General features: G+C 34.4%; 2 protein-coding genes across 2 annotated transcripts in view; one reads left to right on the top strand and one right to left on the bottom strand.

Moving 5' to 3' along the window:
- Positions 1-16,083, top strand: part of LOC108967787 — a 291,336-nt gene that overhangs the window by 43,614 nt on the left and 231,639 nt on the right. The gene's annotated exons all lie outside the window — the stretch shown is intronic.
- Positions 1-16,083, bottom strand: part of LOC108967929 — a 107,940-nt gene that overhangs the window by 37,999 nt on the left and 53,858 nt on the right. Inside the window, exons 8-9 of the mRNA XM_018931630.1 lie at positions 14,256-14,389; positions 184-328 (exon numbers count right to left, since the gene is read on the bottom strand). Of these exons, the coding sequence (XP_018787175.1) occupies positions 184-328; positions 14,256-14,389 (279 nt within the window). The remainder of the gene's footprint in view (positions 1-183; positions 329-14,255; positions 14,390-16,083) is intronic.

Raw genomic sequence — 16,083 nt, 5'->3', positions numbered from 1 at the left:
TATATTTAAAAAATTTTTTTTTTTGTATTTTTAAATTTTGTTTAAAAATGTTTTGTCACACCCAAATTTTAATTTTACGAACGCATAAATCTAGTGGTACTCCCTTTTACACTACATTGAAAAAAATAAAATTGATAAATCATATCCCCTGTTTATTGCTACCCCAACACCCCCGAAACTTACACAATTCACCATAGGCGGCAGCAGTGATGCGGAAATTGCAACGCCAATAAGCGGTCCCGCGGCGCCTTGCAACAAAGCCACAGCCACACCTGTGCCAGACGTCAACGCCCAGAAAATAGTCATCCACAAGGAGCGAGAGTTGCCTCTGGAAGTAGAAATATACATGTAGTTATATAAAGATTCATGTTCGTCTATAAAAAATAACAAGAAAGTACTAGGCTTTTACTACCTACAATCTCGGTGAAATGATTCAAACCGCGATGAAAAATTAAAATTTAAATGAGTACTAAAAATTAAAGTGAATAGTCATAGATCATTTCAGCGCAACGACGACAGAGTCGACACCATCTGTGCGTTTGCTGAGAATGTGTTGATACCTTTGATTTATTTCCCGTGCGCCCAAAAAAAACAAAAAACAATATAAACAAGGGTATAAATTATGTCGCAAGCTAGAAAAGTCGTCGTAAATAGAAAAAATATAGGAGAAATTTACCACGTTAAACAAATTACACAGCTCCTGGCACCGCGTTTATAATTGTATTATGTGTGGTTGACTTAGGTGATCCGGCCGCCCTTACCAATTTTACCCTGCCTTATTTCCGTGCGCCAGTTCGCACATTGTGATAAATGCTGACATATTAACAGTTCTAATGTGACATTGTTAAGGAAATTTCTGTAATTTTTTTCTTTCTCAATTGTTGTTGGCTTTGTCAACATATGACTGCACATTTATTCATATTTCGTTTAAGCTCCGTCCACACGTTGACAGTCACATTCACGCCTGCTTGCAGCACTGTGCACTGGCTGTCTGTCAAAAGCCAGCAAAACTTGTAGGCAGGTGGCCACTTCGTGTGTGGCAAGGGCGTTGCAATCAGCGCTGACACCTCTTCAACGGTTATCAAATTAAGTCAACATTGAGATAAATGTTAGCGGTTTTCATGTGTCAGCGTTCTGAATGCTCAGCATTACATTTGTGCTGCCATTTATTTTCGCAGCTGTTTGTGTTGGCTGTAGGAGCATAATTTAAGCGATATGTTCTCAAGGTGAGTATTAAGAGGTGAAACTCGGAAATTTAAATTGAGAGAAATGAGTTTAATATTCTTCATTGAAAACGTTAATAAAATGTCTACGTTGACATTTACAAGAAAGTAAAATAAATTACCCGCCGATGTTTTTTGATAGAATTTACACGTAGTCTTTCTTCTGGCCATCCCTTTAAACAAAAAAATTTAATGTATTTATGTTAAGATTTGAAAGCTTTATACTAGCTTAGAGGGCTTTCAGAATTGAATTGAGAAATTGAAAGAATTTTAAGGTTGGAGTATTTGATTTTGATATTGAAAGCTTTTTAGGGTGTGTGTCTTTGATAGATAATGGTTTTTCTTCTCTAATTACCTCATTAAAAACACCATTGAACGTATTGAAGCTAAGATCCGAAAATGTTTACAAATACTTAGAGCGCTTTAAAACGTAAAACGCGATGTTAAAAAGCTTTCGAAGGTTAGTATATTTGCTATTGCTAATGAAAGCTTTAAAAGGTATGTGTCTTTGATAAGTAGCAGTATTTTCCTTCAATATCTTTATACTACTTAAAAATTTAACATTTTTACGTAATCTTTATTGGGTATTTACTTTGATTTATCAAAGTAGTGAATGCTTTTTGAAGTTTTCACCGTTGCTTCTGATGTTGAAAGCTTTCTGGGGTTTGTATCTTTGTTAATAGTAGCCACATAGAGAGGCAGCAAAGTGTACTGCATATGATGCAAAGAATATCTCTGCTCAATTATTTTCAGGACATCTTTTTAAAATTTCAATATTGGTATACACTGATTGTTCACTATCTTTTGTTCTTTGATTTTACAGACATCGACCAGCTTTCTATCTTTGAGTTTACAGGACCAATGACTTCTGATTTAGGTGTGAATAGTTCGTCCTCAAAGTAGTACAAAAGCTATTCGTGCTAACATTCGGAGCTTTGACGCAAAACTTGTATAAAAAAGTACATGATAAAGCGTTTGCCGAATAATTGTTGTCATTCCTGAATTATGTTAGTTAAAAATTCAATACTCCTTTATAGAAAGCTTTGGTCCACAAAGTTGGTTAAGCTTCATTTTTGACAATTACAGATGAAAGCTACTTCAATTTAGCGGATGATATTTTATCTAATTTTTATATTCAGAACTCAGTTCCTACTAGACATAAATTTACGAAACAATAGTTTTCTGTATATTTTCTTTTTATCTCCGTCTTCTCTTTGATTAAATAATTGTTCACCGCCAGAGCTTTCAATAAGTTCTTTATACCATGAGAAAAGCCTGTAATTACTTCACTTCTCTCCGTAATTATTAGTTGCTGATTCCTTATTAATTAAAACAATTCCCGCATAACTTTAATTAGGTGACAAATACCCTCATAGAGATGGTGCGCTGATTGTATTCACTGCGTGTCAAAGGCACTGATATTTAAACTCACCGCGGAGTAGCTGATTTGGTGCTTTTGTGTCTAATTATTTTTGTGTTTTAGCTTTTGTCTCTCCATTTTCAGCTTCTTATCGCTTACTTTGTGCTACAAAATGAACTATCAACGATTTAGCGCAAAATGAGAAGCCAAATCATCAAAGTGTGTCTCGCACTCATACCCCCACACCTAATTTTGTTATTGTAGTATTAAGTACTTATTCGCTGTTTTTTGGGACAAGTGAGTAAGTAGTTGTAATCGCTTTTGTATTGTATGTTGTTGGTTTTCGTTAATTAAGTAATTTTGGTCTTTTGACAGTTGGCTGTCAAAAATTGACAATAATAAGTGTTAACACTCACCACGTCAGCACTTAATTAACATAACGTTAGCGGAAATGAGCGGAAAAGACAAAAAAGAAAAAACGGAAATGAAGAAATTGCATAAGAAAGATACAGTTGACGTCATACATACTGAAAGTGGGCGGAGTTGTGGGTAAGTTACTGAAATGTGACGTGAAGTGGACAATGCTTTGCTTTCGCTTTTTCATTTCGCTCATTATATTAAGTGCGGGCGATGACAGTGTCATTGCTTTTATTAAAGACTGGGTGTTAAGAGAGGTTGTGTATATGATAACTGCCAGTTTGCTAACGTGGGTACACTATTTGAGTATAATTTTTGAGAAAAAGGTATAGAGTTTATATACACACCACAATTAAGTTCACCTATAAGCGATCTTTGTATAAATATTTTGTAATGAACAGTTTGAGAATTGCGAAGTATATTCCTAAGCGAATGAAAATATTTGAAAACAATTACTTTTGTTGGAGCTCACATTTTCCTCCAACGACAATTTCACAATTGAATATGGCAAATATACATTTATTCTTTTGTTAAAAGTCCATGACAACGTGGAGAGTTGAGGCTATATATTCTATATATATGCGAACTAGTCCTTCAATTTCCGAATTATGGTTTTGGAATTTGTCAAAAGTACTTTTTTGTAAGGAGTTGCTTTTTTGTCAGAATCTTCGATATCGGATCACAACAACATTTAGCTGTCATACAAACTAAGTCATCGGAATCAAGTTCTTCTACTAAATACTTTTTTATTTGACAAGATATCTTTACGAAATTTGGCACAGATTATCTCCTAGAGCATTAACGCAATTTTCAAAGAAATGGCCTAAAGCGGATCGGCTTAGCATATATGCAGCTACCATATATATCGAACGATCAAATTCAAGACCTTGTATGAAAAATTTTTATATTTGATGAGATATCTTCAAGAAATTTTGAGTGGATTGTTTTTCAAAGTAACGGTATACTCTCCAAAGAAATAGTTCAGATCACATTACTAAAACATATAGCTGCCATATAAAGTGAATAAGCAAAATCAAGTCCTTGTATGGAAAAATTTTGCATTTATCGTGTTATCATCACGAAATTTAACATGGATTATTTCTAAAGCAAACAGTACCATATTTCAAGAAATTGTGCAGAACAGACCACTATAGTATATAGCTGCCATACAAACTGATCGATCAAAATTTAGAAAAGCAACATTTTATACCTTTTATGTCATAAGAAATGTACTTGTGAAGGGTATTTCAGTTTCGGCGCACCTAAAATTGACATTTTTTGTTGTTATTGTCTGTTTCAAGTTCCATTAATTACTTCTAGACTTATATTTTTGAAAATTTAAAAAGTTGACATATCCGCTTATTTTTTACTTTAACATAACTCTACAGCCATCTATTGATAAATAAATAGTTCTAAAATAAATACCGCTAAAGTTTCCAACAATAAAGCCATATGCTTATATATTAGGGTGCTACCTAAAATACCATCTAAAAATATTTTCCTCCTTTCAGTCGGTAATACCAAAAGTACAAGCTCCATTTAACCTAACAAAGACTCTCCACTACTATTTTAAGCGTGAATTTTTTGAAAATAAATAAAAAAATTTTCAAGCCCCACCCTATCGTGTACAAATACTTGTTTATATACATAGCATTAAATCATTTGTAACATTTAAGCAGCTGCATCCAAATTATCCTAGATTGACAGCCCAATTAATATCCTTTGATTTAAGCAACTTCCTGATTATAATCGCCAAACTTTAACTTCGAAAGCAATAAAATAATGTCCTTGCAGCAATAAATGAAATAAATGCGCCAGGATGCGCGGCTGTCAAAGTTTACTTTGTATTGAAAGAGTGATTAAAATGCTGGACAAATGTTGTTTGCCATTAATTTGCGCTAATTACCCTATGAACTTATAGACATATATTTTGCAACATACACAAAAACATGCTGACGCTTGAACACAACACCAAGACCTGGCGCAGTTAATTGTTATGCAAAGCCCACTCAAAGGCATAAACGATTAGGAAATCGCATAAAGAGCGACAAAGCATTTTAGGCATAAATATGTAAATAAATTTTGCTTTGGAGTGCGACTGCCTTAAGCTATGACTTAAAAAGGCGTTAAAATTTGCTACAGGCCTATTTGGGTTAAGAGATTTCCCAATAAATTTGTAATAAGAGGCGAGGAGCTGTGACAGCTTTGTCGTTTACAGTTATGCGTAGTCGCTTTGAACTTTTTATTGCTTGTTTGCTGTGCTTTCAGGCGGCAATTTATTTGTGTGCCCCCAAAGTCCCTTCCTCACAAAAAGCTGAGCTCTGGTGGCAGTAACAAATTACTGGTAATTCACACAACTAATTCTTTAAGACACTTGGAAAATCATCAATGCGGCATTTTATTGAGAGATAAGCAATACGCGGATTGTGTATTTGAATAGAAATACATTTCATTGATACCGTATATATATATATGTATATAGATAAAATATTGAGTATAATGCTTTAAGCCATTGCAAGTGGGCAGTGGGCGATAGAAGAGTCGTAGACACTGATGATGTAGCAATGGGCACTGCTTTAATACATATTTAGCTATGGACTTACGATTGTAGAGTGACAGTTTAAATTTAAATAATAAGTGAGTGTGTGCAATTTTTGTAGGAGAATTTTAGCCTTAATGTGGTAAAAAAGTAGTTTAAAGTTCTGTCATTCATAATCCTGTAGTTCATAAAAAAATCAAATTACACTCATTGCTCTGCCTATACACCTTTCAACCTTGTTTTGTTTCGAGGCCGACCTAAACTCTATGCGGTTTCATGGGGACGGCATCCGGCCACAGTGTGACTCCACACTGAACTGAATTTTCAATTTTACTTGCCTTTAGGTTTAAACCACAGCCACCACAAATCTCTCCAAAGGACCAAACTCAATAAAAGACTGCTCCCTGTCGTACCAGACTTAAGTCTCCGCTCAGACCTTGTAGCTTTTGCCAGCTGAGCACCCATCTAACTCAGGAAAAGCAGGTAACTTCAACAGTAGATTGTGAACGAGGAGGTATTGAACTGTTCGCATGTGTTCTACTGCTGTATAGCTGGAACATTGACCAATCGTCACAAACATTGTAAGATAGAATTTTACCGGATGACGACTGAAATAGCTGTTGGAAGAAAACGAGTTGAAAATATTTTTACACTTCCTTCTTGATTTTTTGTGTTTGCGTGACCAAGGCCTAAACACTTAAGAGCTCACATTTTCTGGCGTCTCGCCGAACTAGTGGTGTTATAAGTCGGTACTGATCATCTATATACTTATACAGACTTATAACAGCTTCACAGAGGACTGCATATAGTTGTCCAGTTGTGCTGCTTGGATCACTCAACGAACCTAACCTAACATAAAAAAGAATAAAATGTAATAACTCCTAGTTTCCTAGCTATCTGAATAACTGAATAGGATGTCATTACTTTTTGGATTATGACTGAGATCTGCCATTGGAGTGCTTACTCTATTTTTCTAGTATCTCTCAAATTTTAAACGTGTTGAAAAATTAAAAAAAAAAAACCTGTCGAAACAAGTTTCATCAACATCTTTTGGCGCTACTGCTCCTTGAGAGTTTTGGAACGCTGCACATACAACCTCCAAAATTCTCGTTCATTTTCTTCTTTATGTCTGCCTCGACATCGTCAACCGATCTACCTTTTACTCTAGTGTTGAATGCTGGGGTCTTCTCAATTTTCTTTAACGATCTCTTGTCTCTCCACTATCTTAACATCGCTAAGACATCTCAGTCTCTGCGTTTTGTTAAAGGGTTTAACATTTTCACCTTTTATAAGTTTTTATAGCATGGTCTAGCTCATTGTTCCATCTTATGCGCAACTCGCCATTATCCTTTTTTGCTTCAAAGATTTACAATTTAGTTTTGTCCCATTCGAGTGGTGTTCATTATTCTGCTCCGTAGCATAATTCTGGTCAAATGATTATTTTGTGTAATGTCAGTTTCCATTGCCTACTGAGCAGTTTTAATTCGAACGGTTTCATTGGGGATCCATTTAATTTTCATTCATATGACCATTGGCGTTTTGTGTTCTTTATTAGATACTCAGGTTTGTGGAGTTATAGCTATTGATGTCGAAGCCCAAAGCACAAGGCCAAAACGAGTTTACTTTTTTCATATTAATTAAATAATAAAAAAATTAAATATTTCTCATATTTGTTTGATAAGAAAAAGTATCCAAAAACAGTTTATTTTCCTTCGATATGTATTTCAACCTTGCTGCTTGAAGTTGTTCCAACAACATCTTTACTTCAAATAATACTAAATATACTAATAAATGATGCTCGTTCCTCCAAAAAAAGACAGATAATCAGTTTACCTAGGCAAAGTCGGCTTAGTGCTATGTAACAGATAAGGCAACTTAAGCGCCTCTACTCTAGCAGTTTTATTAAGCTCGACGGATTAGTAATTTCATCTTTAGCTGCTGTGTTGTTTTTAGGAAGACTCTCGAAAGTACATTATGACACAGAAAAAAAGTTCACTCAATGCTGCCAATAAGTAATAAAGCTATTTGAAACATAGAAAATAAACAGCGACACGACAATAAAGCTCCTTATAAGTAGTTTAGAGTAAGAGAGTAACGTTAGTCATTGCTGATGCTTTCTAGTTTAATTTCCTAGCGATACGTAAGCAATCTTTTTTACACATTATTTTACTTAAAGAACCTGTCTCTAATGACTCAAGCAGCCTTCAAAGACGCTTCCTAGAAATTATTTTCTTTCCTTAGAAATCTGATTAGTTATTCATGCATGCCTGTATGTAGATGAAAGTACCATTAAGACCCTAGCAGCTCATTAGTGTTGAATGCCTAAATCTTCGCACAAAATCGGTTTATGCCTTGGCGCCAACGTAGTATATGTGCGTATGCCTGTCTATAAACTGTAGTTGTGTGATCTGGCATTTAGGTAACAAATAAATTCAGTTCAAGGTTTCTCCTATTAGGAATTACCAAGTATGTCGCACTTTGCTTTCATTTGTGTGCGCGTGAATAACTGCCTGCGTAAATTAATTGTGGCATTGCGCTAAATAATTGCCTCTGGTCGGGATATACGCGAAACTTTAGCTACTCTACTTTTCCACATGCCTCGAACTAACCTTAGCATCAACTGTATGCTATACAGTTAGTAAATATTGCAAGTATACGTGCATCTCTTATATATGCTTGGTTGCGTCTGCGGCCGCTTCATTATTCAACTCTAAAAGCGTATATTCATTAGTGTTTGTTGTTTGTTGGTATAATTTAATTAGTCTTAATTTGATAATTGAAAGATTGCGCAAACACAAACACGCACTAACACACATACTTGCATTTGCAAGCGTGTATATGGTTACTGCCATTAGTTTGTATCACTTGTGGCTGTAAATTTAATTTTATGGTGTGTGATTTTAGGCGCTGAGCCCCAATAGCCGCCTGCCTAGTTTGCAGATTTTAATTTCGTAATTTCTTGTTTTAAATAATAATAATTATAAGGTAATGTGATAACGGTTAATGAGGGCGAACCCGTTGCTTATTGAGTTATAGTTTTAGAGGGATGTTGGCGAAATTTTAAGAGGCTTACGCGAGATTGGTATACAAGTTGGGGTCGTTCAAGCCACGAAAGTAGATTTAGGTAGTAAAATTTGAGGAAAAACAAATAGTTTCAAGAGAAAACTTCCAATAGCAAAACAATGTGGTTTTTTTTGAGGTCAAGATTCTGACATGTCATTTGAGTGCGCTGACAATTTTAGGAATCTGCGACATAATTCAGTTATATGCTGATTAACAAATGTTGACTCTTTACGCAGGAATATATTATTTTGTTGAAATAATTAATATGATGAAAAATTTATTCATGAATACTCCTTAAGTTTCGAAAAATTAAATAAATGCATGAAATATGGATTTCCGCCTAAAGATATGCTACAAATTTAAGTTTTTCTCTTTGGAAAAACATGACCATGGACAGATCAATATGCTGCTTCCACCGCAAAGTGGAATACAGCTTGAAACCAAGATATTTGACCATATTAGTTATTTCTATCTCCCTGCCTTCGCGGGTTAGGTTTCCAATGCCTGGGTAAACGGGACGATGGTCATATTCAAGGATTTGATGTCCAACTCTACACCATGCCTTGGTTAGGCCAAGTCCCCTTTTGTTGGATATCGCAGAGGATGTCATAAAATTTTACTCTGGCTATGAAAACAAAAACACAAGTAGTTCGTCCACGTCAAGGCTTTACTACGGGGGAGATAGCTCACCTCCCTGTGGACAGTTTCTTGTAGAACCGAGGTGAATACTGGTATCTCTTATTGTGTGAAGGATTTAACCAATAAATAGTCCTTCGTATCTACTTTCGGTATAAAGGGCAGTAGAATCTCTCTTGCAAAATTGCTGGAAAGATGCTTTATGCCTCCGGATACTTGAATTTTGCCTACGAAGCCGTAGCACACCTCACTGAGTCTACAGAAACAGTTGTCTTGCGACTATCCGATCTATTCGATATGGCTTGTTTTCGGCTATAGGTGGACACTGGTCTTCCTTAATTGTCTCCGTGAAATGTGCATGCAGTGTCCTCCACACTGGCCGTATAGGTCCCGTCACATCTTTTAATGGCTAGTACTGTGACAGTCCCACCCTTAGCCAGAGCCTTGTGCACAGAAATTCTTGACACTTTTGTGTTTTGCATACATAATCTCCTGATTAAAAGTAGTTAAGTTGCTTTTATACTCCTCCCAGTTGCCAGTACGTTTGGCTTTGTTAAAGAGTTTATGTACCTTTGACCTGAGTACTGAGAAACACACATTAAGGCTCTAAGCTCTATTAGCCCGGAATAAAAATTACTCTATGGCAACAGCTTTTGAATTTTTTGGTATACTTTTTCAGCTGACCCAATGCCACCAGCAACCGTATTCATTGGCGATAAATATTCTGGAATAGTTGTAATTGTGTCATGTTGAACAGCAACGTGAACAACTTTGCCAACATAAACACCCGCGTTAAACAAACAAAACAAAGCGCATGCAGGGACACAGATTTAAAACAATTATTACACATATATGTATGTACATACATATGTTTAGTATATATATATTGTTTGTACTCTTACACCAACAGTGATACTAATATGCTTGTAGGCAAAATGTGACCTTTTGAGCTGCACGCATAGAGAGCTGTGGTTCGAATTATAGCTGGTGCCTTTGTGGGTAGTTGCCTTGAACTTTAGACGTAAATATTGCCTAAAAATATGTCATGTGGGAATTTTTTTTCAGGAAGTTCTGACCAAGCGACAGTGTTTAACATTTTTAATAACTTTTGGCTTTATTTCGAATCATAAAAGTTATAAAAAATGTTTTTATTGTAAGTAGGTTGTAGCGTAAGTACTCAGTACTTAACGTTGTATAAAATTTTCTAACTCAGTACATGTTGGAAATTAGTAGTTGATAGAAAAAAAGACCTCTACTTGGATCAACGGTAATTACCAGTTGTCAAAGTGCTTCCATAAATGTGATTATCATAATTTGTACTGAATGGAAGCTATCCTATATTAAATATTCAAACAACAGAGTCATTATTGAAACGATATTGGGAGACAAGTAGCTTAAAAATCAGTTTGGGGATGAAGTGAAAATTCTCCAAAATTTGTATTTTGGTATTGATTAGTATTACAAAGTCAATTTTAGTACTTGAAGATATAAAGCATATTATAAATTTAGTAAATATTAAATTTTAGTATTAACAGATCTTGTACAGGTCAAATTTTAGTACTAAAAAATTTAGTACACATTTGATTGTAGTACTAGAAAATTTTGTACAGTTGGCGATTAGTATGATTAGAGTAAGTATATATTAAATTTAGTTTTAAAGTACCTACTAGAGACTAAATTTAGTACTGGCAGATTTAGTATAGATAACATTATAGTTCCAAAAAGTTAGTACATATTTAAATTTCATACTATTAGATTTGGTACAGATTAGATTTTAGTAGTAAAAGACAGTAAATTAGTACATACTAAATTTTAATAATAGAAAATTATGGACAAATTGGTTTTCAAGTTTTAGTACTATTAGATTTAGTATAGATTATGTGTATATATATTTGATAACAAAGGATTAAGTATAGATTGTATTTTGGTACTAGCAGATTTTGTACACATTAGATTTTAATACTAGAAAGTGTAGTATTTTTTAGAATTCAGCACTTTTAGATTTAGTACATATTAGATTTTGGTACTAAAAATTAAGTACAGGTACAGTTAAGGTTAGATATAAGTACTATTATATTTAGTATAGATTGGATTTTGATACCAGAAGATTAAGTATAGATTGTATTTTAGTACTAGAAGATTTAGTACAAATTAAATTTATTACAGATTATATTTTAGCAGTAGGAAATTTGGTACACTTTGAATTTTAGTTCAAGTAGATTTAGAACAGATATGATTTTAGCAATAGGAGCTTTAGTACCGATTTCAGCAGTAGAATGTTTAGTACAGACCAGAATTTTTTACCAAAAGATTTTGTACAGATTGGATTTTAGTACTAGGAAGTGTAGTATTATTTAGATTTTAGTGCTTATAAATTTAGTACAGTTTGAATCTTAATACTCTTAGATTTAGTACATATTAGATTTTAGTACTAAACGCTTCAGGACAGATTGATTTTTAGAAGAAAATTTAATACAAAAGCAATTTGGTACTAAAAGATTTTGCTTAGTTACTGCTTAATACTATTCGATTTAGTATATATATTGGAAATTTATACAAAAATTTAGTACAGATTGGATTTTTGTACAGTTTAAATTTTAGTACTTAAAAATGGTATTTGGTTGCCACATAGTACTATTAGATTAAGTATTATTGGAATTTAGTACATAATGGCTTTTAACACCAGCAATCTAGTTTTTGTACTAATTTTGTGTTGCTGAATAATATTCATCATATACATATAAAAATTTATCAAGTTATTTTAATTTAATAATTTGATTTAAAAATCTCCCTTCCAGTTCCAAATCGAAAATATGCTAAAAGTTCTTCTAAAATCGTAAAATTCCAGCAACGCGCAACTGTCAGTTTTCCGTCAGACCCTTTCGCATTTGTAACTAACCCAAACTGACACCATTAGCAATGCACAAAAACAACAACACTCGCTTATGTGCGAGCAAGCATTTGCCTAAAACTGCAAAAAACTTTTGAATATTTGAATATGTGGTTAACTGGCGCTTGAATATAAATTCTCGGCACATCCCAACATATTTTCGTACAACCACACGAACATGGTATGAATATAGCATAAAGAAAACAAGGGCGATGGGCGATGGGCGATGGGCGCTGCTAGACAACTTGCAGTTGTGGTTGTTGTTGTGCCGAATGACCAACACAATAACTGCTCGAAGCAATGAGATAACAATAGCTGAAAACACGATCATAACCGCAGACTCAAAGCAACAAACTGGTTAAACAAACACCGACGCACAAACACATATAGCGATGCAAGCAAAAGTAATTACACCAGCAACAATGATTATGTAAGCGCTGCGCGGGCGCAAGCATTTTCAGCGAATTTACGCAAAATTTTAGCCAAATTTGGTCAAATAATATGCAGCGACCCCTTTGTATGTATGTGTGTACAAATTATTTGTGTGTGTGTGTGTGTGAGGCGCATGTGGCCTTTTATGTGGCTGCCATAGTGATTGTAGTTGTGGTTGCATCAAGTTTGTTGTTTCCCGATATTTAGTGGATTTGTTGCCAGCATCTCTTGTTATTTTTGTTGTTGTGCATGTTTATGTTGCAAATATCGTGTAAATTTGGCAGAACTTTTAAAAGCATAGCAATGCTCTGCGTGTATGTGTGTGTTATGTATATGGCTTAGCGGTATTTAGTCGAACTCAAACAAATTGCAATGCAAAGCTTTGATTTCCAGCGCATTTAATTGAGCTGTGTAATGCCTTCAGCCTCCAGCTTAAAATTGCACAAGCAGCCAATTAAATACATTTTTTATATAATTCGTGTATATATTATTATTTATTTTATAATTTTTCTACCATTTCTTCACAGAAATATTAAGTTGCAACTGTGTTAAAGAGAAAGGTATGCTATATTGCAATTAATTTCCAATTTTTTTTTTTAATTTTGAAAATCCAAAATAAGAAAAAAGTTAAGTTTGGCTTCACTGAAGCTATAATACTCTACACAGTACACTTTTTATAGCTTAAAAGTGTATAAGAATATTTATATCTTGATTTTGGTCGGTATATTTATATGGTAACCATTTGCTGTAGCAGTTCGATATGTACAATATGTTCAAAGTTTATAGCGATGCCTTTGCACAAAATTCCTGCAAAGTTTCGTGAAGTTACCTGGACAAATGAAAAAGTGTGTCATACAAGCACTTGAAAGTGATCGGTCAGTTTGTATGGCAGCTATATATTATAGTACCCAGAGCTAAACAATATATCAGTAGATTGTAGGAATACCATTCGAAATTGTGTCAGCCAAATGGCTTGTCGATAACTTAGTAAATAAAAAAATTTTCCATACAAGGACTTTCGTTACTTTGATCAGTCTATTTGGCAGGCATATTCTAATATTATCGGTCTGATCTGAATAATTTATTCAGAGATTGCAGCAATGTCTCTGAAAAATATCTCTGCCAAATTTCGTGAATATACCTCGTCAAATAAAAAAGTTTTCTATACAAGGACAAGGAAGCTTGATCGGTCAGTTTGTATGGTAGCTATATGCTGTAGTGATTCGGTCTAAATAATTTCTACGGATATTAAAGCCTTGCTTTGCTCAGATATTTTCTACTGAATTTCGTGAAAATTTCTCACCAAATAAACAACTTTGCTATGCAAGGATTTGAGTCTCATTGGTCAGTTTGTATAGCAGCCATATGGTGCAGTCGTCCGATCTAAACCATTTTTTTGGAAATTTTGCGGATTTTTGAGATATTCGTAAAAATATACTGTAAAAACAAAAAAATTTTTCATCCAATATAAAAGTATGTGCGCAACATTTGAGGTGGATAACTCAAAAACTAGGAGACTATTTTGCGTATATACAGACGATTATTCAGAGAAACATAGCTATATCAACTTGACACGATACGATGAGCATTTAAATTTTTTTTTTAATAGTACAGAAATTATCTACTACTTCTGCTAAAATTAGTAAAAAATACTTATTTTTTATTAAAAAAAAAGCCTTATATCTACTTACTTACCGGCTACTCATTTCCTCTGTTGGCCAATCACCCGATCCCCAAGGCATTTCGGTTGTACCCAAAAGTAAGCCAAATATGAAACCGAAAAGTATCGATATAAACATGCCAGTAACGACAGTTATGAAACCAGTGCGCTAGAAAAAATAAAATAAAATCAAATATCAACAGAAGAACAAATATTCAATGGCCTTATGAAATAATGATGAGAAAGTAAAAAACAAATGATTTGCTAAACTATTATGAAAAAATCTGGTTTTAGATATTACAGTGCTCTGGCGCATAAAAATAACACTACTCAATAAATCTGAAGGAAAATTCGTGACTGATATACTGAAAGGTCTGCCGTGTATTTTAGGTGTCCTCAATATGAACTTGAGTTCAAAAATTTATCATTACGTGGCCTCCACACCTCTTGATACACAAGAAAGAGCCTGACGTATTTGGAAAGTTTTACTTCCATTTTCGGCATCTTTTTCTTAACTAGCAGCCAGACGAATATGTAATATTATTTTCGGTTTTAGCTACCCAAAATTAGCAAAAAGCAACCTCTGTCATCACAGTCGCGAAATGATTGTCAACTAGTGTAATTAAAATCACATTTCCCATCTTCAATATTTACTGGCAAACTCTCGCCTGATTGAATAAACAAGATTTCAAAAAAAGCACAAAAAAGTATATTTTTCTCTTATAACTCCTTTAAAAATCGCTCTTTGTAATGCATTGATGTCAGCGCATTCAAGTGAAGCAATTTGGCAAGATTGCATGTTGCTTGTCACTTTTTTTGCACTTTTTTGTGCTGTCAAATTTGCCCAGCGCCACCAAGTAACCATGTGTTGACAAGTTACTGACTTTATTTTGACATTTTTGTGCTAGTGTGGCAAGTGTAGTGAGCGCGAAAAACATGCGAGCGCACATATTGCTTTTAATGTTAGCGGCTAAGGGGGTTCTTATTAGGAGTGGATATACTATATAAATTCTAAATATATTTATACTTTCTGAATTGCCTTTATTTTGGAGACATTTTTGTATATACATATGTGCATACTACCATAGCTAAAATGAAATATTTTTAGAACCCTAAACTGTTTGAGCACTATGGCAGCAGAAGGGTGTGACAGAGGTAAGGTAATATCGTCCCTGCGGATAAACGAGTTAAGTGTTATATTGGCCCTTCTCCCAAGGGACAGCAAAAGTGTTAACTTCACCAAGAAGTTCGCGGTTACTCTTGGTAGCAGGACACCAAACTCTCCATACTTTTGGGAAGTTTACCACATTTTTCAGACAGCAGCCTTTGCTATAAATCAATGGAAAAGATGAGTCTCCAAAGTAACAACGTATAACCATTTTTAGCGATAGTGAAATGGCGCTTAAAACTATCTCCTGCAATGAGATCAAATCCTTACTGGTGCAGGAGTGTAGAAAACTACTGAATAGGAACGTAACCAAGTGAGCCTCATTTGGAACGAACTGAGCTCGCCATCTTCACAGTGTCCACTAGCATGGTATCACCTGAAACCTTCACTATGGTGGGTACCCTTACCGTAAAGGAGCTGCTTTGTAAGGAATAAAGGGTACGCAGACAGAGTTATTGACTCCAAGGCAGGCGCCATTACAAGTTGCTTATGGGTGATTAGATCCTTTAAAGGTTTAAATCTGTAATCAACCTCCCAAGTGTGATTTTCGTGATGAAATATTGTCAAAAGTAGTAAAACCATCGTCCGCGTCCTACTTATTCTCATACTTATACTTATACTTATACTTATACTTATACTTATGCTTATATTTATACTTATACTTATACTTATACTTATACTTATACTTATACTTA

The sequence above is a fragment of the Bactrocera latifrons genome, unplaced genomic scaffold (genome assembly GCF_001853355.1).
Source record: "Bactrocera latifrons isolate USDA-ARS-PBARC rearing strain unplaced genomic scaffold, ASM185335v1 scaffold_2, whole genome shotgun sequence".
Classification (NCBI taxonomy): Eukaryota; Metazoa; Arthropoda; class Insecta; order Diptera; family Tephritidae; genus Bactrocera; species Bactrocera latifrons.
This window is presented reverse-complemented; position numbering and strand designations above follow the sequence as displayed.